Here is a 26,759-nt window from a genome sequence, read left to right on the forward strand (position 1 = left end):
TCCCGAGTTGTCCGTTCTCTGTCCATTTTGTGAGGGCAGCGGTGGAGTCCACGCTTCATGGGCAAACGAAGGGCCGAGGGGCAGGCCCACTGGCCCACGTTCACTCAGCCGAGAGGGCGACGCGCAACCTCAAACCCAGGGCCGGAGAATCCACAGCCCACAGCTCTGCTTCCAGAGGCCACGGAAACGCTTCGTTTGGCCCGAACAACAGTCTTACCAGAGAAACACCAAAGGCCACCTCACGTTTTCAGGTTCTCGGGCCGGCTTTGAAGGCCTTAGTCTGTGATTCCCGAACGTCCCATCCTCTTGAAGACACGTTCGTTTCTAAGAGTGGAAGGAAAAGACCACCCACAGAATGGGAGAAAATTTTTGCAAATCATTGATTTGAAAGGGACTTGTCTCTAGCATATATAAAGAACTGCTACAACTCAGTAAAAACAACAAAAAAATAATCCAATTCTAAAACGGGCAAAGGTTCTACGTGCCATTTCTATAGAAGAGTTAGCCGTGGTCAGTAAGCACATGAGATGTTCCATGGCGTTCGTCATCAGGGAGACACAGGCCAACACCACCACGAGACGCCACTCCGCACCCACGTGGCTACGATACAAAAGGCAGACGCTAAACAGTGTTGTCGAGGACGTGGAGAAACCGGACCCCGCGTGCACGGCTGGCAGGGACGTGAAATGGCGCCGCCGCTGTGGAAAAGGCTGGCAGCTCCTCAGATGGGCACCCAGGCCCCGGCAGCTCAGCTGCTGGGTGGGCGTATGAGAGACCGGAGGGCATAGGTCCACACAGACCCTGACACACAAATGTTCACAGCAGCCTGACTCCTAATAGTCACACCGGGGGCAACAATCCAAATGCTCCTCACTGGATAAACAAAATGAAGTGTATTCCCAGGGTGCAGCATGACCTGGCACTAGAAAGAAAGAAAATACTGATGTGTATGACAACATGGACGAACCTGGAAGACACTCCGCTAAATAAAAGAAGCCAGTCAGAGAGGACCATGTATCTTATGATTCCACTTACGGGAAACGTCTAAAAGAGACAAATCTGTATAGATGGGGAAGTAAATTAGTGATTGTCAAGAGGGGCTGGGAAATGAGGGGTGACTAATGGGTATGGGGTTTCTTTTTGGAGTGGAGGTTCTAGAGTTGAGTGTGGTGATGGTTGTACAACTCTGGGAATACGCTAAAAACCCCTGAAATGTGTACTTTAAATGGGTGAATTGTACGGTATATGAATTATATTGAAATAGTTTAAAAACAAAAAGAGTTGGGAAGTGGGAGGTAGGTGACAGGTATCACCGGCAGAGGGCCAAGAAGGCAGGTAGCTCATAAGGGGCTTGCCCCGATCAGTCCTTAGGCTCAGCTCTGCTTTCTAGGAGACTTTATTTTCTGTTTTACTATTTTTTAAAGATTTGTTTATTTATTTGAGAGGGAGAGCGTGCAGGGGGAGGGGCAGAGGCAGAAGGAGAGGGAGAATGTCGAGCAGATTCCCTACTGAGCGCAGAGCCCGACACGGGGCTCGATCCCACAACCCTGAGATCATGACCTGACCTGACATCAAGAGTCGACGCTTAACCAACTGAGCCACCCAGGGGCCCCAGACTTTTTTTTAAATAAATCTTTTGTTGAAGTATAACCAGCGGACCGCTGGAGTTGACTCAATCCAACTCGCAAGGATGGACTGTTTGCCTCTTTTCCCAACGTGGCACTCAGTGACATCACATCAGTGGCTGGTAGTCAGCCGTGCCAGAAATATTTCCACCACGGGAATGGGGAATTGCTACAAAGAAGGGCTTTTAAAGATCTATTTTCTGAGGGCTGGCTACACCTTAATCAGCATGCCACTGAGAATAACACGTACAGGAAAGTGCACATATCAGAAGCCAACAGCTCACTGAACTGTCACCAACTGAAAAAACATGTATGAACAGCACCCAGAGAAAGGAATAGAATAGTATCTGCACCCCGAGGTCCGCCAGGTTCTTCAGGTTCCCCTTTGGGCCACGACGATTCTGACTTGTAACCCCCCCAGATGGTTTCTTTTTGTACGTTAGAGAGAATCAGAGGTGGATCCTTTCAGCCCTCAACACGGGGACACTCGTCTGTTGTTGGTACCGTGATCATCCTCGTCCCATGGTGCGACGAATCCCCACTTAACACGCCCATTGTACTGTTGAGGGACACGTGGGCAGTTTCTAGGTCACTACTATTATAAGTAGTCCTCCTATGGACTATTCTTTCGGCCAGCACGTGCACCCATTTCTCCCGGGGCGTCTATGGGTCCCTGCGGCTGCACGTTCAGCTTTAGACGACAGATTCTCAGCCAACTTCACTTTCGCTCTGTTCCTATTTTCCTCCTCCTGCCCGACTCCCTTGTCCTCCCCTCTCCTTGCAAGCTGGCTCCCCACCCCAGCATCTTCCACTTGGGCACAGACCAGACGAGGCCTTGGCTTTAGGTGGGAAAGTGAACCCCGGGCCACGGGATCCAGTCTGGAAGGGAAAGCAGGAAAGCCGTGGTGTGCTTGCTGCTCTGTCACCTCTAGAACTTGCTTTCTAGCCCCGTAAACCGAGATCCAGATAGGGCAGCCGTCGCCTGGTATCCGGAGGTGGAGCAGGCCAGGGGAGTCCTGGTGTCTGAGCTTGCTAAGTGGTTCCAGCTGAGCAGGAACTAAGCTTGCACATTCGGACAATGCATTCTTGTGAATCTTTGTTCTGCAGCTTAGTGCACCATTAAAAAGAGGGCCATTGTCAAGCCGCCTGTTTACTGGGTGGGAGTCAGCAATATGCAGCGCAAGTGGGCAGAGCAAATGTGGATCAGAGGCTCCCTGGCCGTGGCCCTCGCTGGGGCGGGTACTCCCCATGCCTTTGAAAGCATGATGCTTCCCGTGCTCACGTGACCCACCCCCTTCAATAGCAGGTGCTTTTGCCGGATTTCGTGTGTTCACTCATTCAAGGAACACTCAGCAGTCACCAACGGCATGTCAAGCGTGGCGTAAATCCGTGTTTCTGATTTCTCACTTGTCACTGGGGAAAGTGAGGTTTCTTTCTCTCTCTTTTTAAAAAGATTGTATTTATTTATTTGAGAGAGTGTGAGCCAGAGAGGGAGCATAAGCAGGGGGAGGAGCAGAGAGGGAGGGAGCAGATCTCTGCTGAGCAGGGAGCCAGACATGGAGCTCGATCCCAGGACCCCGAGATCATGACCTGAGCCGAAGGCAGACGCTTAACCAACTGAGCCGCCCAGGCGCCCCGAAAGTGAGGTTTCAAGTTGTTGTTTCTGAGAGGATGAGAGGGTCCTGTGTGCCCCCCGGCGGTGCATGGGAATCACCTGGGGATGCTGGCTAGCTGCAGACTCCTGGGCCCTCCTGAGACTCAGAACGACGAGGTCAGGGCCCTGGAGTCTGACTTTCATCCTGAGGATGATGCTAGCGCAGGCCTGAAAACCTGGCCCTCGTGTGTTTCCAGGCCAGCGTGCAGATGGCCCATTTGCTATCTCTTGTTCTCCAATGTGCTTGGACCTATAAAGCAAAATCTAAAATTCGGTCCACGGAAGCATGAAGCCCAGCAAGGCTTCTCCCAGGCGGTTTTGCAGAAGGTCAAAGTTTTGGCCTTCTGAGCCTCTGACTAGGGTTTGCTGTGTGGTAAGATTTTTGCAAAACAGCTGTGTTTATCTGAGCTTTAATTCCTGTTTTCAAGAGCTTAAGTGTTTCAGCGTTTGCACACAGGGCTGCTGTGCTCACACACACACGCTGGCTCACCGGTCACTCTGTACACGCACCAGGACCCCCGCATGCCAGCCCGACCTCTGGCTCCATCTGAGAGCGGCTCCGAGGCTCACTCCCGCCAGGGCCCTCCGAACGGCCAACTTCACTGCATCTCGCGGTTCACACCCTCCCTAACGCGCTGACCTGTCCACGGAAGCCTGGGGCGGCCTGACTTGGACCCAGGTTCCCTACAGAAAGGGCAGCCAGCAAACACAGGAGCAACGTAGGGGCAGTGCAGGGTCATGGCTGGTGGCCACATGGGCCCTGACCTCGGGTTCGAGTCTGGCCCCCGCCTTCGCCGGCCACTTGACCCGCCTGAGCCACAGCCTGCTCAGCTGTGAGGCGGGAAGAGACGAGACCAGCTTCCTAGTGCGGCGGAGCTGAGCACGGCCCTGCTGCCGGGGCCCCAGTGAGGGTGAGCCGTCACTGTGCAGGTGAGGGCACCCAGGACTGGGGGGGGGCCCTGCTGCAGCTGTCCCTGGGTACGCTCCCCACCGGGGGGTGGGGGGGCAAAGTGGTCAGTGCTTCTTCATTCCCCTCTCCCCAGAGGCTTCTCAGGGACAGAGTATGGGGCTCCTCTTTGCAACCACAGGCCTGATAGCCTCTTGATGCAAAGAGAATGTTTGGGGGGAACTTACACGCTCAGATGTTTAAGGGTAAGGTAACCTCCCCTGCAGCCCAGGCTGGGGCCGGAGAGGCCAGGTTGAGTGTGCCCAGCTGTGGGAGGGGGCACAGGGTCAGCTGAGGCTCACCTGCAGAGAGGTGAGCCCATCAGCTCGGAATTACGTACATCCTGCAGACCCGGGGAAGTAAGATTCCTTCCGGGAGGGATGAGAACGCATGGTGGGGCGGGGGGGTAGGAGAGGTCGACTTAGAATTACCATCTCTACCACCCACCCCTGCCACACATACACACACATTCTAGGAGAAGATGGGGTGCTGGGTTAGAGGAGAAACAAGGTGGTGGGGCGGGGGAGGGAAGGCTCTTGCCGAGGCCACATGGATAGGGGCTCATAGAGCTACCATGAGTGACCTTGAGCAAGTCACCTCAGCTCTGTCGAGCGGATGTGCCTCAAGAGGATTTTCACCTCACTGGGGGCTTAATGCACATACAGGAAACAGGCTCATCAACCGTCTCGCGTTTGAAGGACCGAAGGCAGGGAGGAACCACAGGTTCCTCTGGTTTCTAGCATCACTGGGGAAGGGCCGTCCGGGGCTCCCAGCATTCTGGAGGGGCTGCTTCCAAGGGGGGTAAGTTCGTTCATTTCAAACACTGTCCCAGGTTTAATACAGAACCAATGTAACCACTGTAACACTGTGATTAGAGAGAAAGCTGGCTGCCCCTTTGCCTGAATTATCCAGGTTAATTCCATTAGCCTGTCCCAGAACTATCCTGACAGTCACTGGTTTCCATGCCAAAGCTCATTTTCCCTGGCAGCATGGTCTGTAATTTATCTGGTCTAGGTGTGTGAACAGGAACTAAAATGTACCAAAGCTCTCAAAAGGAAACAGAAGGAATGCCAAACACTCCAGTCTTCCATGCTGTAGCTTCCGGCTTCTACCTCTGTTCCTCTGGCTGGACCTCTGCAATGCAACTAGGAACTTTCCTGGCACAGCCTTGGGAGCCAGAACCACTCGTGTGGGCTCCTGATTTGGTCATACCAGCCCATGGCACCTCCTGCATGTCCGTGAACCCTTCTGAGCCTCATTTTTGGGCTCTGTAAAGCGGGGAGTTGCATGCATGCTTCTTGCTGGCTTGAGGGTGAGAGATCACGTAGGCCCGGCGCCTGGCCCTGGATCAGCTCCCTGCGTGGCGGCCCTGAGAGCAGCAGCTACAGGAGAGAAGGAAAGGCCCAGCAGCCTGAGGCCTGGGCGTCGCCCTCCCTCTTCACGTGGAGTGAGTGCATGGGGGTGGGAGTGAGAATGCGGGGAACCCCAAAATTCTAAGGTCTATTTTCTTTTTTAAAGATTTATTTATTTGACACAGAGAGACACAGCGAGAGAGGGAACACAAGCAGGGGGAATGGGAGAGGGAGAAGCAGGCTTCCCGCCGAGCAGGGAGCCCGATGCGGGGCTCGATCCCAGGACCCTGAGACCATGACCCGAGCCGAAGGCAGATGCTTAACAACTGAGCTGCCCAGGTGCCCTGAGGTCTATGTTTTGTAAGCTGAGGAAAGCGATGGACATTTGTATGTATCCAGAGCGAGCTTTGACACAGGAGCTGGACTGACCTGTGTTATCTGTCCCCCCAGAGCAAAGCCAAGTGGAGTCTTGATTCTCACCAAATAGAATATAGTGGACGACTCACAAAATGGCTTGATTTCAGATGTTTGGGATCAACTGAGAGTATGTTTATTTAAAAGCAATTTTAAATATTAAAAAAAGTAGAAATTAACACATACAGTACTGAAAACCGGTCACATTAAATACATGTGAAACGACAAGCATACTGATGTCTGGCGGTAACGTCCAGATGAGAGTTTGGAATTTGCCTGGTGGCACTATGGGATTCCTACACGACATGTAAAAGTTTAGGCAATAAAAAAATAAATAGCAATTGCTGTTCAACAGTAAAATAAGACACAGACTATTTGCAGGACGTAACTTTCCCCTCTGGGGGAAAAAAAGAACTAATTACTTTTTTTTTAATAAGGTTCCATACCTTCAAAATACTATTATCATGTACAAAATTGCAGATCATGGCTCACTGAGTTTAAGAACAACATCAGATTCACACTCGACCAAGATCACCAAAGGCATTCATACCTAGCTTTCCTATGTCCCACACTAAGCTGGATTAGAGAGAACTCAAATTCCTCATGGAAAACAAAAACAAAGCCAGGAGGGGGGTGGAAAAGGTACTAAAAAATATGTTTGTGTAAGTGGTTGCAAAGGAAGAAAAAGAACAGACAATGACTCCATGTAATTTTAGACATCTAGGTTTTGAGTTTTTTAGAAAACCAGTTTATTTTGAGATCAGCTGAAAATACTGTAGGCCACAGAAACGAACAGTTCTTTAACGCAACTAAAAATGTGTACTTGAATGAACCAGGACTCCAGGGCACTTCGGACGGCGACTTCCTGTCCTGACACAAGTGTGGCCAGTGAGCAGGGGCTCTAGACACTCGCCTCTGTGCGGGGCTCGCAGGGCACCCCCCTGCCCCCCGCACCCCCGGCCCCGGGCAGCAACTGCTTAAACTCACTTTCCAGGAACAGCTGAGAAGTTGTGTTGCAGGTCTGTCATGCAAGGTTTACTTACTAGGTGGTTATTCAAAGTTTCCGTAGTACTCGCTTAAGCAGAACTAGATGAATATTCACTGAGCACGGAGACTCTACGAAAGAGGGTTTTTCCTAGGGGTTCGGTGGGGAGCTGTACTTCTGCGAAATGAACCTTCCTCTCTTATCGCCCAGGTTATGCGCTTGGCGATAGCAGCTTTCTGTGTGGTTGCCCACAGAGCCGTTTGAGCAGGACCCGGGGGCCTCGGAATCCAGAGAGCAGCCCCGCTGATCGGGCAGGGCAGCTACCCGGACCGATGGGGCTGGCGTCCTAGCGGTCGGACGGACGGACAGGGCCCAGACAGGCGGACACGGAGGGAGGCTCAGAGCGCCACGCGCGGTGGAGGCCGAGCGCCTGGCTGTGACCTGGCCTGCCGGTACTGTGTCTACGAACAGAGCTTCAGACCAGCAAGCTTGCCTATGACGGGGGCAGAATCGAGAGCATGGATGAAGGAGAGACTGCCTTCAGCACCTGGATGCTGTGGTGGGGAAACGGGGTGAAGGGCCGACTTCTAAATTTTTTCATCTTCGTGAATCATCTTTTCACCCGTTTGAACTGATCAAGGGCCAAACTAAGAAAATAATTAAAATTGATGTGTTCGGGGCTTTAACACACGTGAAGGACGCTAATTCAGAAGAGGAGACGGAACTTCACACTCTGAGAAAGCTGAATGACTGACTAGAAACAGATATTGTTGCAACCTTATAATTTCTGCTTTAATGGCGATCAAGTTAAAAAATGTACAGTTCCACTTGTCCATACTATTCCTTTATAAAAGGCAGATTTCGGGTAAGCTTCTAAATGCATGCATAATGTAGAGGCTAATGTTTCCTGGCGGTCCTCGGTTCCTGGAAGTTGAGCTTCATCAGGTGTGTCTTAAGCTTTTGTCAAAATAGTCGTGAAGGATATGTTAGTTTTGCATAATGAGGTAATATCTCAGGGGCGGGCACTCCTCACCAGAAGACAGTATACACCCACCTGGCCTAACCTGCATGAGGCTGCAGGGACCAGAAGATGCCACAAAGGTGCTGGGTGGGTGACTATTTTGCTGAAGGAGTAACACTTACATTGAATCAAGCACTTCTCTGTAATAAATACCCAAGTCGGTTTTTGTAGCTGTAAACTGTGTACACAGATAAACTACAGGCTGGTCTGCCGTGGAGCTAAGTTTCACCTGGAAAACAGAACCCCCTCTTCGCTAATGTTGCATTTGCAGTAACACAATTGAGAATACTGTTTCATTAGGGACACAGGGTGGATTCTCCGCCTTTCAACGGTTGCTGGAGACCACTCTTACTGGCAAAGCCAGCAGTTCCTAGATTCCTGGTTTCGTCTGTCTGCTGGGACAACAGCACAGAGGCGGAAGTGCGAGATGCCGGGGACGGCCGTGGCAGACCAGGAAGGCGCGCCGGGTCCCAGGGCCCCCCCCCAACACTGGCGAGGGCAGAAGCCCACAGGGTATTTACACACACCTTATCCCCTCCTGAGGTGGCCCTTCAGGGACTCTCTCGTTCTGTAGCAGCTATTTACAGACGTGTGCACGGGGTTACGTGGAGGCAGCAGTCCTGCGTGAGGATGTGGACGATCTGAAGGTTCTGCTTTTTGCTAGTCAGACAGGATGTGAACAAAGGACACTGGGAAGACCCCCTTCCTTTCAGGCTGTCCTTCGATATGCCCAATCTGTAGGGAGAAGAGAGAGTCGTCAGGCTGGAGGCCGGCAGCTGCCCACGGACAAGCCCCGTGGGTCACGGTCCCCGTGGACTCGGCCCACAGGCCCGGGGCTGAAGGCACGCTGACCCTCCCCCACTCTTTGGGGGACTACACGCAATCGTAACAGAACAACTAATGACAGAAGGTGCAGCCCGCTCCGCGCACACTCGGCCGTCCTGTGAGGGAGCGCTTCCTGGGACGCTCAGCTTCTACCCCGAGGGTCCACTCCCCCCGACGCGTGGAAGAACCTGCCCGTGGCCTCATGCAGGCTGCAGACTCCAGAGTCCGTGCTCTTCACGGGGTGCACAACTGCCCTTCCTGCTGAGCGACCTCAGACAAACCTGGCTGGGCCTCTTGTCTGTCAAATGGGGCTAAAATACCCTTTCCTCTCAGGCCTGTGCTGAGATTACATAAAACGTCACACGGATGGGAAGGGCTGCTCTGGGAGAACTTGTTTCCTGGTTGCCGTGGGAGAAGGAGACGGTGAGGGCAACTCCACGGTCCGCTGCCCGAGCCCGTGACCACAGTGCCCGGAGAGAACTTCCCGATGACCTCCGTTAGACCGACACTCGTCGCGTTAAAGAGAATCCCATCGCGAGCCTTCGACAGAAAGAGCAGGACACGCGCCTGGCTTCAGATGACAAACGCAGAGAGAGGAGGGGGCTTTAGGAGCCGGGCCAGCTCTCCTCTCCATCTCCACCCGTAAAGCACCCGCGGTGTCCGCGGCGGCTGGAGCAGGGGTGCGGGCTCGCCCGGGCTGCTTCCCTGAACCGCCAGGCCTGTGACCTTGGGCCGCTTCTCTCATGCTGGGGTGGAACTGACTGCAGACCTGGCTTACCCGCCTCAGGGGGCCTTAGGCGGTTGGCGTCCTGCACGTGAGCGGGTTTGTGAATCGGAAATCATCGTTTTTAGGTCTGGCTCGGCAGATGTGCCGATGGCACACAGAATTTTCGCCGAGGACGATGGCAGAGGCGCCAGTGAAAACTTCCCACTTACCCCCTCTGGGTGTCTGCTGTCGTCACAGGTTTCTTAGCAAAGGATCTGGTCACTGCCTGTGTATCCCCAAGTGAGTTTTCGGGACATCCTTGGGAGGCGGGCTTACTCCTGTGCCATTTCTGAACAGGAATCAGGCTTATGGAAGGGACATGCCTTAGCCAAGGCCAGAGAACGACTCAGCGACTCACGCCAGGGTCTTCAGAGCCCATCTCCTTGTCATGATTCTAATGTGACTCTGGAGCAGGCTCCCCACCAGGAGCAGGCCCAACCCTAACAGAGGCAGGAGGGGCCACGGGGGCCACCCCCAGCTTGTCCCTCCCCGAAAGAGAGAAAAAGAGGCCTCATCACTTCCTTCGGGGCGTCTCAGCTTCAGCACCCCACATATTCTGGGCCAGTGCTTCTGTTCTCCCAAGCATCCCTGGCTTCCATTGGCCAGAGCTCAGGGCACCCCCTTCCTGGGTCCTGACAATCAAAACTCTGACACTGCCGAGGGTCCCTGGAGGGCAAAACTGCCCCTGCCCGAGAGCCCTGCTTCGGTCCAAGCAGAATCCCCACGGCTCTGATCAAGAGTCTGGAGGCACTCTCCAGGCCCAAAGAAAGAAAAGCCAAAGGTGCATGCACATCTGTACGTATGTGATGCGTGTGTACGTGCATGTGTGTTTCTGGGCCCGAGCAGGCTCTGCTGGCTCGACTGTGAACCACAGGTCCCTTTCTCAGCAGACAGGACGGGGTCCCTCTGGGCTGGTGGCACACAGCTGCCAAGGGAGCAGAATCCCCACGCTGATGCTGGGAAACACTCAGCCAGGAGAGACGTGAGGCCACCACCCACGACGCCCCTGGCCTGCCGGCTGTCCCAGGAGCCTCACTCCCGACGCAGCCGGAACATCACAGGCCCACTGGGCTGCCCTTCTTGTCACTGAGAATCTGCACACGGCCACCTCACCATCATTGTGAGGACAATGAGGCCTTTCCTTCCAGACACCAGGCAGCAAGTTTTCACATAAAAGGGATTGTTAGACATTTTTCATCTACTCCTCTGAAGTCAAGTGAGGAAGGTATCATGCCCCACTCGACAAAGACACACTGCAGCCTCGGTGAAGGAAGGCTGGAGCCTGAGGATGGCGTGCAATGGTGAGTAGAGGCCAGTTTTGAGGCTTTTGCAAACCCTCTGTGCGCCCTGCGCTTCAGGTTCTGGGCTCAGAGACGCTTCGGAATCTTGCCTGCCTGCCTCCTAGCTGTGTCACATGCTTAGCCTGCCCGAGCTTTGGCCTCACATCCAAAAAAACCTGCGGCTCACAGGTTGTGCGAGCACGAGGGGCAAGCCCAGGCACACGTTAATCCTCCCAACCCCGTTTCAAAGCTCCGCGGCTGCGTCTCTAGCATGACCGTGGTGAGGGAAGACAGCCAGCGAGAACGCTGGGGGGGCATGAAGTGGCCGGCAGGGTACGTACCCACCACTCCTGGTCCTCTTCCCCTGTGACGACGATCACCTCCCCCTCCATGAAGGTGAGCTCATCGTCATTGTCCGCCTGGCAGTCGTAGATGGTCTTCACTCGTCTCACCTTGTTTTTCCCCTTCAAGACAGAAACGGGGCTTCAGCGGGAATAAAGGACACAGTGACCTTGGGAGCGTGATTTAACCTCACTGCGCCTCAATTTCTCCTCTGTCAAGGGGGAGGCCCATCTGCCAGGTGCCCAGGTGCTGGGTGCTCCCTCTCTCTTCCCCGAGCACTAGGACGGAGCCTGGCATTCGGGAGGGCACGCTGCCCATCATGTTCACGGGAGGGCAGACTATGGGTGGGGATCGAAATCCAGCCCCACCAAAACCCCTGAGGCACCCTGCCCTCCCCCACCCCCAACAGCAGCTTGCAGAGATGACACCAGAGTCTAAAAATGGTCTTGGGAAACATGATGTAAAGAAAAATGTGCAGCTTCTGCATACTGAATGCACAGCATAAACAAATTTCTCAGTCCCCTCACGCAAAGTACTAAGTCAGCACATGCTGGTTAAACAGGGCGGCGGCCTGGGGTGGGAGGATTCCAGGCAGTTCCCCAAAATGTTTTTTTGTTTTTTTTTTAAGATTTTATTTATTTGAGAGAGACACAGCGAGAGAGGGAACACAAGCAGGGGGAGTGGGAGAGGGAGAAGCAGGCTTCCCGCCGAGCAGGGAGCCCGATGTGGGACTCGATCCCAGGACCCTGAGCTCATGACCTGAGCCGAAGGCAGACGCTTAACCCACTGAGCCACCCAGGCGCCCCTCCCCAAAATGTTCTAATTCACGATCAGTTTTCACTTGCACTTTTATCTGTTGGACTTCTGGTTCTTTGCAAATAGGAAGATGGGAATAGAGAAATCCTCTTCTAAAGGAGGTTTCTGGTGCCTAGCTCATTCAATAATTAGTATTAAAAAAAAGCGAGCTGCGTTTCTCCACGTTTTGGGTCCAGTGAGTTCTCTCTGTGCCCCAGTGTCTCCCTCAGTCCCCCCGCTCCTTTCTGCGGCCCGTCCCAGGGCAGTGCTGGCCGGAGGAACCGCAGCAGTGCAAGGCTTAGTTGTCTTAGCTCCAAGGCCCGCAGGGGAACACTGATCATGGGGAGGATTAAATGAGGGCACAAAACCACTGTCAAGTGCAGAGCATGAGCCGGGATCCTGCACAAGGCCATCTGGGGCGCCTGGGCTCCCGGGACACTGCCCTCGTGACGAGCACCTGCCATACTGAATACAGTGCCCTCCAGCCTGTGGGAGAATGGGTGTTTTCCCGACCCCTCCTTTAGCATGCAGGTGCCACGCTCTACGGCAATGCTATTTTTATAACGAGCGGGGGCAGAACTGTGGTGCAGAGCGGGGGGCCTTTCAGTTCCCTCATTAACCGGGCTCCCTCAGCCTGGGAAGCCAGTGCCCCCCGCTGGGGTGCAGCCGTGGGCAGGACCAATGGCCACTGAATCCTCCGGGAGCACCTGTCCAAAAAAGGGTTTCTTGGGAAAAAAAATTTTTTTTTTTAAAGATTTTATTTATTTGAGAGAATGAGAGAGAGAGAGAGAGAGAGAGCACATGAGAGGGGGAAGGGTCAGAGGGAGCAGCAGACTCCCTGCCGAGCAGGGAGCCCGATGCGGGACTCGATCCCGGGACTCCAGGATCATGACCTGAGCCGAAGGCAGTCACTCAACCGAGCCACCCAGGCGCCCAAAAAAACCATTTTTATATTAAAATAAAATCGGTATATTTTAGAGCAGAAAGCATTTCATGAAAAGGAGGGAATGTGGGACTTCAACCGAATTCTGCCTGCACCAGTCTCTTGGGGCTTTGCCTCCAGTCCCTCCGGGAAGATGCAGTGAGAACTGAGTGGACGATTCTCAGACCCCCGAGAGGGAACCTGCCTTCCTGTGACTCTGAGAAAGGAAAAGTGTCATCCTCCCGGCTTTAAGACAAGGGTGACCCCTTGCTGAGTGTCTGCTCGGTGCCGTTCCTCAGTCACTGCGCTTACTGCCTGTGAGCTCAGCTGCTGCTCCAGCTCCTTTCTGTGTCCAAGGGCACTGAGGCCCAGAGAAGTAACGGGCCCAGGTCATGCAGTGACAGCAGGTCGTGCAGCCCGCCTGCTGGAGTCCAGCGCCCGCGTCCCTACCCACTGGGCTCAGCTCTGCCCGCCACCGGAACCACAGCCGGTGCAGGTGAACAAGCTTGCGATTTTTCTGTGTTGCTGGCGCACATACCCTCCCGCTGGGTTTCGGGGCGCGGCAGGGGGTTTGCAAAAGCCTCAAAACTGGCCTCTACTCACCGTATTGATTTTCCTGGGCAGCGGTACAGGCGTCTCTGGCAGGGTGGGTGTGAGGTCATTGGAGTCTTCGGACGCTTGCTTTTGGATGGTGTCTCGGGACTGCACATTTGGGGAGAGATCCGTTGGGTGCGACTTCTGGGTGACGTCGGGGGGCTGCTGGGCCTTGGGGGAGACCTCTCCGGTCTGGGACTTGGCCAACAGGTCTCCCAGCTGTGGTTTGGGAGGCAGGTCCTTCATCTGCGGCTTGGGAGGTAAGTCTGCCAGCTGGGGTTTGGGGGGCAGGTCGCCCAGCTGGGGCTTGGGGGGCAGTTCTCCTGGCTTCGGTGGCAAATCTCCGATCTGGGGTTTGGGAGCCAGTTCTGCGGGCTTCGGGGGCAGGTCTCCAGGTGGTGGCTTCTGCGGTAGCTCTGCCAACTGCGAGGACTTCTGGAAGATCTCGGGCGGGCTGCTGGCTTTGTCTAGGGAGAGGTGATGGCTGGTTTCTGTCTTCCTTAGTGCCACTGTGGGAAGCAAGCACAGGGACGGAGGTCACCGGAGGGGGCCCTGGGGTGGGGGAGCGCTGCCCCCTCCTTCAGTCACCGGAAGGACCAGTGGAGAGTGAGTGCCTGCTCCGGGGCCAGACCCAGGGGCACAGGTGTGCACTGCCTGTTCTTACAGGATAGAAGCTGGAAGCCTGGAAGGCGTCCACATGACCATATGTGATTTCATGCCTCAGTCATGTAAGAATGGGATGTCCACACTATCCCAGAATTAAAAACAAAACAAAACAACACAACATGACTGGAATACAAACAGGTTACAGAAAATCAGAAGTATAGAGTTAGGTTTTCCACAAGCCTATCCCCTAAATGTACCATACTTCCTTCCGGACTCTTCCACATGCTTTCCATACATAAAACTTTGATCTGCTTTTATCTAAATACTGCTTTTGCAAGAGTATTTGCCAGGTCAATAAAATTCCTCTAGCGGCAGTACATAATTTTTTTCTTTAAAGATTTTATTTATTCATTTGAGAGAGAGAGAGAGAGAGAGAGAGCACGAGCGGGGGAGTGGGCAGAGGGCAGAGGGAGAAGCAGGCTTCCCACTGAGCAAGGGAGCCCAATGCGGGGCTCGATCCCAGGACCTCAGGATCACGACCTGAGCTGAAGGCAGACGCTTAACCGACTGAGCCACCCAGGCGCCCAGCAGTACATAATATTTAATGTTGCGTTCTGTCCCGTTCTGGAGCTGTATGAGAATCCATTATGAATTCCCTGTGTCCCTAGGATTCCTATACTACGTAAGAGGTCAAAGGTCTCTCCTCTGCCACCTCCCCCACCCCTGAGGGAACCTCTGCTACATTTTGGTGATACACCACATGTACTTAATCCCATACGTGGATTACAACACATACTTTGTCTGCAACTTCGTTTCTTGCCCACTTAGTATGTTCGGGAGAATGTGCTAGGCAGGTCCTCCCTATTCTCTGTATGGCCATGGCTGCGTCAGTCTGCACCGTGTGGGGATGCTCGTCTGTGGAACCATCCCCACAGCTCTTTGCACAGCTCTTTGCACAGCTCTTTCGGTGGGACCTAGGACACTAAGGACACGTCTCCAAGACCAGCTCCACCATGTACTTAACTTGCTGTGTGCTCTTGGGTAAATGATACAACCTCCCTGTGCCTCACCTTCATTATCTCTAAAATGTGAGTTAATACAGGTAAAGAATTTCCTAACAGGGCCTTGGCTCTAAGTATCTTATAAGAGTATTACCACTACTGCCGGGCAGGGTTCTTTGAGGCCAGGATTTGTACTTTTACTTATTCTTGGAACTATGGCTCCTGGTATAGAGGCCAAGCACGGAGTATGCATTCAGCAAGGAAACAGCTGACTAAGGCACACCAAGAATTTTATTCTAGAAGGACAATATATTCAGAAAGATAGTCTTACAGTCCATTAAAAAAAAAAAAAAAAACAAAACAAAAAAGAAAGAAAGACAAGATGAACCCCGGTGCAGCAAACTGTCACAGCTGTACTGTGGCGGCTTCTGCTTGTGCCCTGCCTGGCCGCGTCCCAGCTCACAGGCTGGCCCCTGACCTTCAGCTGACGTGGCTCAGCTCACAGAGTCCTCTCCTACAAGCCACAAACTGGGAAAAGTGAAGTCTAAGGCAGGCAGTGAACGGGGAGCTGGGGGAACTCCCCGGGGCAGCGGGGCTGGCCAGCCTTGCTGTGCGCCGCCGACGGGGGAACAGAAACTGCAAGTGCCGGGTGGACAGAACCCCGAAGCACTCAAGTCCGGTTCAAGGAACTGATCCCTTAAGAAGGATCGGAGCCAGGCATGATGCTTGCGCCTGAAAGCTCAGCCTGGCGCCGCTCACGGTGGAAAGGCTGCACCCCGTGTTACTGCGCAATGAAGGGGCCTCCGTCACACTTCACCGCACCAGACGGAGGAACACTACGCGGCCAGTAAAAGCCATCTGTGATGGAAAATGTTTCTGATGTATCATGTGAAAAAAGCACCCCAGCTTAAATCGAAACCTAAAACAAAAAAAGTACAGTAGAAAGGATATACCAAATTGTGTACGTTGGGTGATATGAGATGGCGGGTGGTTTGTGCTTTTCTTCTCTTTGATTATCTGTATTTTTAAAAATCTTCTAGAATGAATACATGTGCTTTTATAATAGGTAGAAACAAAGTAAGAAAAGAGTGTCTCCTCTAGGGAAGCTTGCCCGGCCTTTGTCTATTTGATTTCCAAGCTGGTTTTGTGTTTTCCCCTCTCCAATTAAAAGTCCTTTCTAGGGTTGCCTGGGTGGCTCAGTCGGTTAAGCATCGGTCTTCGGCTCAGGTCACGATCCTGGGATCGTGTCCCACGTCGGGCTCCCCGCTCAGCAGGGGAGCCTGCTTCTCCCTCTCCCTCTGCCTCTCCCTCTGCCTGTGCTCTCCTGCTCTCTGTCAAATAAATAAAATCTTAAAAAAAAAAAAAAAAAAAAAAAAGTCCTTTCTGAACTGCCTTTTTAACTCTGAAGGGCTGACAAGCCAACTTTCCCCCAAAGCTGGAACACAGAGAGTACGCCGCTGGAGCGAGGCCCATTAGGAACAAGAAAGGATCAGGAATTTCCAGCCCGACCCCCACTCCCTGCAAAAACCTGGGAGATGGTGTAGCTGGGGTGCGCAGGCAGGACTGGGTGGAAGGCAAGGGGACACGCTCCTTTGAAAAGCACTACCACCCAGAGTACAGCCTATTAAAATGCTCTTCCCTTGGCCATCATCATTCCACTCCTGAGAATGGCTTCTAAGAACATAATTGAAGAAGAGGAGGCAGAGGGAGAGAAACTGTGCAAAAGTCTGGCCCCGATTCCCAACCAGAGGGGATGCTGCAGACAGCGGTGTAACACAGGGCCGGACTTGAGCCCTGGCCAGTGGCCTCATGCAGTGGTTCTTTTTTTTTAAGATTTTCTTTATTGTTCATTTGAGACACAGAGATAGAGAGACAGAGCACAAGCGGGCAGAGCAGTAGGCAGAGGGAGAGGGAGAAGCAGGCTTCCCGCTGAGCCAGGAGCCTGATGCGGGGCTCGATCTCAGGACCCTGGGATCATGACTTGAGCCGAAGGCAGACGCTTAACCCACTGAGCCACCCAGGCGCCCCACTGTGCAGTGGTTCTAACAGAGGATGGGTGAATGGGTCTGGACTTTGAGTGCAAACAGCTGCACACTTCACACAAGGAGACAATCAGTCAGCATCTACCTCTTGACAGAATACCACCACCACCCAGGAAGCAGTTCTGCCAAAGCTTGAGCTTGTATCTGATGGGGTCTCAGGATCCAACTTCTGACTGACATGTGGAGGACAGAGGAACATGTTTAACAACCGCATGGGGATGCAAAATCTAAACTGGAAAAATCTACTAGGACGAATAACCCAGTTCCTCCAACATTATGTGCTACCAGAAAGGGGGAGAGATGCACGGAGACCTTCAGCCTAAGAAACCTAAGAGGCTGAATGAACTAGACCTTATTACATTCAATCTTGATTTGAACAATTTGTTAAAGAAAAAAGGTGTTTATGAGACAATCAGAAATGTAAACTGGGTATTTTAAGGTATTAAGAAATTTTGGATTTTCAAAATATGATAAAGCATCTGAGACGTGGTAACAGTATGCAGTGTGTGTAAGTGGTATGAGGTCCACATCTGCTACAGACTGACTGGGGGCGGGAAACAGACAGAACAAGCTCAGGTATGACCTGATCACTGCTGGAGATGGGTGATGAGCATCTGGGGGTGAGGTGGAGAAGTCTGTATTATACTATTCTGTGTTTTACAGTATTTTTGTCTGGGGCACCTGGGTGGCTCAGTTAAGCGTCTGCCTTCGGCTCAGGTCATGATCCCAGGGTCCTGGGATCGAGCCCCGCATCGGGCTCCCTGCTCGGCGGGAAGCCTGCTTCTCCCTCTCCCACTCCACCCCCTGCTTGTGTTCCTGCTCTCGCTATTTCTGTCAAATAAATAAATAAATAAAAATATTTTTGTCTATGTTTATTATGGGCAATTTCAAATCCACTAAAAAGAGATAGCAAGAGAAAAGAATGGGAGCAGTATAATGAGGTGGTGGTTGGAGGGAGATGGCCCGGCTGGGATGCTCACAGCACGCTGGCTTCTGGTGGAATGGCTCAGGGTGAACGGCACATGCCAGGGTGCCATCCCCGAGGCGGGGAGGGGCGGGGCTGGTGCAGAAGCATGGGGCCCACCTGAGGACATGGCAGGCCACTTCCTGGGCGCCACGTGCAGGCAGGCAGGGGCATGTGGTGGGCCGTGAGGGTGAGGTGCGGGGGCGGGGGCTCACATCCTGTTCACTGAGAACACAGAAGCGAAGTCGTTTCGAGAACAGAGAAGGTGTGAAGGAGACGGGGACTAGGGAGGGCAGGGGCAAGTCATGGATCCTGCAGATGGAGGGCTCCAGGCAGCCTCAGAGGACCACGTGAGCTCAGCAGACAGGAAGCAGAGCAGAGCCGCCGCCCTCACTCTGCTTCTCCATCATGTGCAGGTGTGCGGAGCCAGCCCAGCGCGGGTCAAGCGAGCAGAACCGGCACAGGAGCGGTGCGGAAGAGGAGGAAGAGCGTTAGGAGAGATGATGCTGGCTCAGGATCCTTCCTGAGGGACAGTGAGAAAGTGGCAATGGCCACAGGGGTGGGGGTGGTGGGGCTAAGAATCGCTGTGGTTTGGGAGCAAGAAGAAGGGAGCTGGACAGGCGGGTGGAAGGAACCAGAGGTAACGTGTGGTCGATGGGGGAAGAGCACAGGGCTGAATCGGGGCAGATCGTAGACAAGTGGGAACAGTGCTCCGGAAACACCTCAAACTTCTCTGGGATCAGGACAGCCCTTTGGGCAGAGGTTAAAAGAAGAAAACAATGACTTGAGATAAAGACTCAGTAAATCCGGGGGAAGCTTCCTCTGTGTTCCATGGAGAATGAACCGGCAGCTACCTTTTATTGTAGGACACAGAAGCCCAGTCAGTGCTCCTCCAAATATGCCACTTTCCTGAAGACCTCGGGAGAGGGGTGGATCCCAGCCTCCCACCACAAATCCCTAACTTTGACTTCTGGGGTCAAAGGTCTTGCCCTCAGTATTAACTGAAACCCATGGAGCGGCCACAAGTCTTCTGAACCCCATCTGCACCTAGCGTGGGCCCTGTGGCCTTGCGGACCTAAGTGAGGATGGACAGGATGAACCAAAGGCGTCTGTGGATGTTCTCAGCTCCCAAGCTGGAGCCGGCAACAAAGAAGAGGGAGCAGATAAGACAACGGACATGCTGGTCTTATGGATGAAAAGCTCGATCAGGATCCAGGAAGATTTGGTCAAAGAACTGAGTGTCTTTGCTTGGCAGGGAAACACTGCTTTCTTGTACTTCTCAGAGCATGAGGATCTCTACTTTGCATGACGGATGCTATCCCAGGGAAGGATTTCTGTGCCACAGAAAGCGAGGGGCTTTCTGAAGCATGATCTCATTTCGCCCTCATAAAACCTCATGAAGCAGGTATTCCTGCCTACATTTACAGGTGAGGAATCTGAGGCTTCGGGAAGCTTCCGAGTCCCCTGCCCAGGCCACTTGGCAAGTGAGTGGCAGAGGTGGTACTTGGACTGTGTTTGCAAGAAGAGAAAGAATGGTATCCCCAGACCCAGGGATGATAACATCTTCTAGAAAAGGACAGTGGTTTTTTGGGAGAAGTATGGTGTTTTGCTAATCACAAAAACTGAGTTTATAAATATCTTTCTTCGTTGAACAGATACTTATTGGGCACGTACTCCATGCTAGGTGCTGCTTTAGGCATCTGGGATCAAGCCAAGAACTAGAGAGACAGAGACAACTGTCCCCTTGGAGGGTACCATGACAGTCTAATTACATGAACATGAGAAAGAGAAATCTTACCTTTCTGAGGTAGTTTAGGAAGAACTCTTGGACCAAGGGCAGTCTTTGCAGAGCTGGTGCTAATTAATAAATAAGAATAATTAAGGATCTCAAAATGCTGTAATATCATTAAGTGATCTAATATTCAAAGAAATCACAAGAGTTATGCTGAGTTCTCTAAAAACCCTTTCAAAATTTCTTTAACAGAAGATTACAGTCTGTTTTCCACTATTCAAAATCTGCCTGGCTGGGGAGGACCCAGGAAAGGGTGAACAGGCCAGCTCTGTGAATGATAAAGCCACCACCTCTTCCCCTCAAAACCTGTCCTCAGAGGTAAAATGTGTGAGCGCCCGGTGGAGCACATGGAAGTCCGTCTCCTCGTGGGATTCTATCTCTCACCCTAACTCTTGCCACCCCCACTTCCAGGGGAGGACACTGAAGTCTGGGGCGTTTCAGCCCCAAGGCTGGCCAGGGGAGGAGATGTAAATGGAGACCTCGCTCTGTTTGATGCCAGAGCTCCCGTGTCCCCCGCAGCACCAGAGCAGAAAGCTTGGGTCTCAGACCTCCAGGCTTTCCCTCCGCTTGGAGCACTTACCAAACGAGTAGGGAAAAACACCCAAGTCTCGGGAATAGGAAGTCCATCCCACGGGGTCTGAATGACCCAGTGTTCCTCCCCATTCCCCTGCCAGGGGGGACATGCCAGGGCCGCGGGCTGCCGCAGTGCTCCTTTAGCAAGAGGCTGGAGCTATTCTCAGAGGACGCCAGGGCCCTGCAGCCTCAAGGAGGAACAGCAGCCGAGCACCGGAGTCTTCCGTGCCAAGAGCCCCTCTGAATCTCTCGTTTGTCCTCTTGTGTCCTATGATGTCCCAAGAATTGGCTTTCCCCTTTCTCTCCTAACTGCATTTAAAGGAACAGGGAAAGCCAAACCAAACGAACAAAACAGAGTCAAAGAAGATGAAATGCACGTGCTGTCACCTCCTAACCACTCTCTCCTCAGCTCTTGTGAAATCCTACTGCCCCCGGGCCATGGACATAATATCCCTGCGAATCCAGAAGCGGTGAACCCCTCTGGAGCGTGTGTTTCTCACGTCCGGCCTCGGCATGTTCTCAGGGAAGCACACCTGCCAATTACTGATGTGAGCACGACGCTGGTTCCTGACCAAGGCCCAGGGTCAACACTGAACACCCGTGGGCCTGGGCTGCTTCCTCTGCAAAGGAACACGAGGTCGCTGCTGTGTGCACGTGGCTTGATTCTGCTTAAAAAGCATTTTGTGGGCACTCTCCACGTATCAGACACTCTCCCCCTCTGGAAGAAGACGCCGGAACTGCAGTCTGAGCCCAGCCCCCCAACCCCCCGGGTGGAAGTTGGGACCCAAGGGGAGGGGACGACGGGACGTGGAGTCTGGAGGACAAGTGGGTTGAGTCCAGCTCCGACATCTGCCACCACTTCACCTCTCAAGTTCTCGGGGCCGCTCTCTCGTCTATACGATGGAGGAAATAGTAATCGGCCTATCTGACAAAGTTGTAAAGACTAAATAGGACAGTGGCATTAAAATAAATGAGAACTTTGTTTTGCTCTTTGATAAACTCTGGAAAGCAACCCCCACACACCAGCTGACTCCTTCTCCCTAAGGTTTTGAGACTGTAAGTGGCTCTTTGTGTCTTTATCTCAGATCGGGCCTCTAGAGAATACTCTTTGCATTGGGATTGGATAAATGTTGCCCACAGAAGATCTTCCAAAGACCCATTTCTGTGAAAGGATGGAAGGAAGGGATGCTGCTTTTAGCCTAGCCTAAGAAAATCATACAAACGGGGCACTTGGAAAGAGTCCTATTTTTATGTCTGAAAATCTCTGGGCTGTCAGATTTCCCTGAGAACTGCTTTCATTCTCAAGTCTGCAAAAAGGAGTCAAGAGTAACAGAACAAAGCTACTTAATTAAAAAATGAAAAATACAACCTCATTCTGGTAGACTCTGACATGAGAGAAGTGAGGCCAGTCCCCACTGGGAACCGGAATGGGGGAGAACCTGGCACTGGACAGCCTGGCCTGCCAACGTGCCGGGGGACAGTGGCTTGTCATGGGGGCCTGACAGACGGGTGCATACTGACAGTCCACGTTTCGTTTCTCCTCACGATCAGGGGCGGGCCACACTTTGAGCAGACTGCCACCAACACTCCTTTCTAGAATTCCGAAGAGTGAACTATGATCCCAGCTGAGGGAGAAACATGAAGGCAGCTTACCTTGATTGCTGAGACAGTCCCTCAAACTTGTTTGTGGTCTTACTTGATGATGATGGACCCACATCGTTACCTACAGGGAAAATCAGATGTCAAGTTGCATCTTTAGGCAGGGGAATGGAATACGGGGACTCAGGACTTGGCAGACAGGCACCCCTCTGGTTCCAGAAAGGAACTGAAAAGTCTCGAACTAGAATGGTATGCATTTGTAACTTTGAAACAAAACTAGCACCATTTTGGGCTCTGACAGTATGTTTTGTTTTGTTTTTGGTGGTTTTTTTTGTATTCAAGGACGATGTCAAAAAGATGAACAGCCCACCCCCAGACAAAGCCTATAAGATCACAGGACTTTGGGGATGTCCCATTGGCTCAGGATCTTGTCCTTAGCTTGGGCGCAGGGAAAGAAGAGTAAAACCTAATTCACCCAGAGGTTGCAATGCCAGACTAGGCCTGGCAGCCAGACTCAGAATACACAACCCACAAACTGTGTCTGTATGGATGCTGTTCAGTAGGATGGTGATAACTGGCCATCTGCGGGGCGAGACTCTCAGTCACTCTTGCCATCACTCACTCAGACCTTAGCATTTACTAAGTACCAACTAGGTGCAAGGCGTGGATGGAGAGCAGAAGACCCAAAAGCAAATCAAATGTCTCTGCTCTCGCCAGGTTTCTGATCTGGCCTGGGCAATGTACGTGTACAAACTAGACTGATAATGTGGAATGAGGTCAACGGTGAACAGGGTTGTGTGCTACGGAAAGGAAAGGGTGTCAAAACCTCACTGGTTAGAGGAGCAGGGAACGTCCTCATTGGGGGACGAGGCACCTGAACAGTGAAGAACTTTCTAATTGGGGGTGGCGGGGGGCCGCAAAACCACATATGTGCTCTTTGTCCGGGAGAAGGCAGAGAGACGGGTGAGAATAACTCCTTTGGGACCCATCCCACGGTGGGAGGAGCACAGAGCCCCACGCTGCCAGGCGCCCAGGAGGAACCCCTGGACCCTGCAGGGGCACAGCTGTCTCTGGGGCTCCAGCTCATGTCCTGCCCACCCTTCCAAAGACTGCTGTGCAAAGTCCAGCCCCCTCCTCCCCTGCCTGGACACCCACAGGATCCCCCGGGTGCCTTGGGGAAGGGGCTGGCTGAGGAGAATCAGGAACAGGAGGGCAGGGGCAGAGGACAGGACTGGCCAAAGCACTGAACTCTGAGCCACAGCACCTACGGCCGCCCAAGCGCTTCTCAACTCCACACAACAGGAAGAGCTGGTGTCCTTATCCTCATTTTAAAGATGAAGAAACAAGGTTAAGTGCCTGCAGTTCACACGGCTACCTGGTCTACCCAGAAGTCCTGACCGGAAGTCCTGACCACGGGTCTACAGCCTTGTCACTACCCGTCCCGATGCCCCGATGATAACGTCAATAACAGCGACCGCCGTTCATTGAGCATCTACTAGGAGTGAGGTAGGGGGTAAGTACGTCACTGGGATGAGGTCCATGACGTACGTAATACAAGTACCCTCCATGTTGTATATGAAGAAACACACAAAGTGGTACAGCTAAGCCCGAGGTCAAGTAGCTGGTAGGGGTGCGTGCTGGGATACAGAGCCGAGCAGCCAGCCTCCAGGATCTGTACTAACCAGCCCCCCATCACCGCTCGTCCCACCGAACCTCCCGGATGGGGGAGGATGGCCGAGGGCTGACAGGGGGCCTCCTGGACAGAACTTTCTGTAACTCTAGGACACTGCTGCAGGAAGAAACGAGCTAAACTGGTGTTACCAGGGCCGATGATTTTCAAATATAGCTTTATTTTAGTAAGACACTCCTTCCAACCACCGGTACATTTCCATGAGCCATCACTGGTACTGAAGGATGCCTCCGGCAGCCTCTCAGGGAATCCTCCGAGCTGTGAATGCCGTTCAGGTAGGCGTTTCTTTTCAGCACGGTGTTTAGCGTGAGTCCTTAGGATTGGCTCTCAGATCTCACACTCTCAGACTTCATTGAGCCATAACAATCAAAATATCAAAGGAAGTTCTATGCTAGGGTAAACCACTGCATCTGTTAATTCCCTTTCCAGGTAGAAAACATTCCAAACCAGTGATTCTTAACCCTCTTGCGTGTGGGACCGACTATGAGACCATTTGGGCTGCAGAAGGCCCCTCGCTCTGCTTCTGGCCACCCACTCTGCTGTCACACAGATGAGCCATCACCCCAGGGGCTGCGGCCTGACCCTAGAGCCCAAATGTCCGTGTCCTCCTTTAACCCTGCTCTCTGGCCACTCAAGGTGACTCTCCATCTCCAAACACACTGTCTTTCTCTGCCTCCATAACTTTGGCCCTCTGTCCCTTCTCTCTGCAACACCAAACCCCTCCCACTCGTGGTGAACGTCTATGCAACCTGCAAAGAGTCTCTCCAGTGTCAACTTCTGGGAATTCTTCCCTACCCAGACTTAACCACTCCCTCCTTCCTGTCAGCCTACCACCATTCATCATTGGGCAGTGGTTAAGGGTGCAGATTTCGGAGCCAGACAAGCCTGGGTTTGACCTTCAGCCCCACCATCGCCCAGTGGGTATGAGCTTGGGCTACAATGCTTTTTCTGCTAAGCCTCAGTCCCCTCATCTATAAAATGGAAACAAAATAGTATCTACTTCACCAGATAGGTACGAGCATCACAAAAGATAAACTATGGAGTGCACAGTGTATGTGCTGGGCCACAGGGAGCATGACACAAATGGAAACTACTATTCACAGCTCTCTGATGGAATGCAACAGAAATGATGACGACCTACTCACTGAGCGAGCACCTCAAAGGCAGGGCCTGTGCCTTGGACATCGTTGTCACCTCACCTGCTAGCCCAGCCTCTGGCACACAGTAGCCACTAGGCTCCTGAGGAATGACGTCAGGGCCCGCAGCACTGACTCATCTGCCTCTCTGCCCACGGCTTCATTTCCCCCGCACCTAGGGGAAAGTCTCTGTGGTTGGCAGACAGGAACCCCAGCAATCTCATGGCTAGGCAAAGGCCACGTGCCATGCCTAGGAAGAAAAGCATGACTTAGACACATTTCTGAAAAAAGGATAGCATTCAAGGGAGGAGTAGAAACACGGAAGCAGTTCAATTTCTTCTTTCTTTGTGCAACTTGGAAAAGGACTCGCGTGTACAAGAGATGTGTGTGAGACAGAGCCAGGGACAGATGCTGGGCCAGCAGGTGAAGGAGTTGTGGCCAAGACTCGGGGTCAGAAATGTCGGGCTAAGAGGCTGTGGACAGAGAGGAGGACACTGGCCCAGCAGCGAATGACACACAGGCTCCAGGAGTCTTCTGGAATAGTGGATAAATAGATGAGACTTGGAGTCTGAAGTGAGTTCATACACCAGCTCTGAAGTGACTGGATTTGTGATTCTATACAAGCATTTGACTGCTCTGTGCTTCAATTTCCCCAGTGATAGAATTCAGACAGTGACCACCTCTATCATACACAATGGCTGTGACGGCTGAATGATGGATGAACAAGCGCACGGCACCTGGTACACGGGAAATACTCTACAAATGGTCGTAGCCGTTATTAATTTCTAGATAAGCATGCACAATGGAAGCAGGGGGTGGGGGGCAGGGAGCGGACATGAAAATGTACTGGGAAACTCAAGAAAAGGGAAGAACAAGGAATTTCTGTCTAGAGGCTCTTTTATAAACCAATACTGTTCCAATGAGCGGACGTGCATGCCTTGGATCAGACATTTCAAATGCTGAGTCTTTCACCTGAAGTTCTGGCCTTGAAATAGAAGGGAACCAATCTGTGGTATAGTTTTCCACTTATTATCTGTTCTACAATTAAAAGAAAAAAAAAAAAAGCTTATACAATTTTAAATCCCAGTGACCAAAGATAAGGAATGTGATTTCTAGAGGTCATGTAGCCTGGGACTGGTAGAACCCAGATCAGAACCTGGGCTTCCAGAATGTTCTTTTAATGCATGTTATGGTTGCCCGTGATGTGTGCTGTCGAGACTCCTCTGAATACCGCCAAAGGACGGAGGTCCTGCGGTGAGCTGCTCTTAGGTATTAATTATACGACTCTCAAGCGTGACAAGAGGGTTAATCTTATGGCCACCACAAACTGGATAATTAGTTGTATTTTTTCTTTGCTCTTGCCTGTAAAAACCTCAGTGTCAAATCTGTGGTCTATTTCCAGCCACTGTATGTGATCTTATATTACACATTTTGCGAAGAGATCACACTCTTGGACTTTTACCTTGTTACCTTTATTCTCTCTTTGTCCTCATTTCTTAATTAATTTTACTTAAATTGTGTTAAAATATGTGTTGGCCTATTATAAAAGTAGGTTATAAACAAATTATGTATTTCCAGAGGTGAGGTTTAATGACATGCCCCTTGAAACATCAAAGTCCCCAAACAACCCAAATCTGCCCATAAGCCTACTTGTTTTCTCATCAAAAGCCTGCCTTAGCAGTCTCCTGAGACAGATGGCTGAATTCATCACAATAGTGGGACTTGAGTAATGTGATGCCCGGGCTATTTTGGGTGCCGTGGACACTGGTGCTGGCAGGGAGAAAGCCTGGAGCGGCCTTCCCTGCACACCAGGGCTCCATGCTGCAGATGGACGA

The 26,759-nt window shown here is 52.3% G+C and overlaps 1 protein-coding gene across 1 annotated transcript in view; it reads right to left on the bottom strand.

Moving 5' to 3' along the window:
- Positions 1–6,698: 6,698 nt before the first annotated feature.
- ASAP1 (ArfGAP with SH3 domain, ankyrin repeat and PH domain 1) overlaps positions 6,699–26,759 on the bottom strand; it is a 331,802-nt gene continuing 311,741 nt past the window's right edge. The window contains exons 25-29 of the mRNA XM_081817140.1: positions 22,153–22,222; positions 19,933–19,991; positions 13,531–14,030; positions 11,210–11,332; positions 6,699–8,732 (exon numbers count right to left, since the gene is read on the bottom strand). Of these exons, the coding sequence (XP_081673266.1) occupies positions 8,658–8,732; positions 11,210–11,332; positions 13,531–14,030; positions 19,933–19,991; positions 22,153–22,222 (827 nt within the window). The 3' untranslated portion in view covers positions 6,699–8,657. The remainder of the gene's footprint in view (positions 8,733–11,209; positions 11,333–13,530; positions 14,031–19,932; positions 19,992–22,152; positions 22,223–26,759) is intronic.

The sequence above is a fragment of the Leptonychotes weddellii genome, chromosome 4 (assembly GCF_054177405.1).
Source record: "Leptonychotes weddellii isolate Sample4059 chromosome 4, ASM5417740v2, whole genome shotgun sequence".
NCBI lineage: Eukaryota > Metazoa > Chordata > Mammalia > Carnivora > Phocidae > Leptonychotes > Leptonychotes weddellii.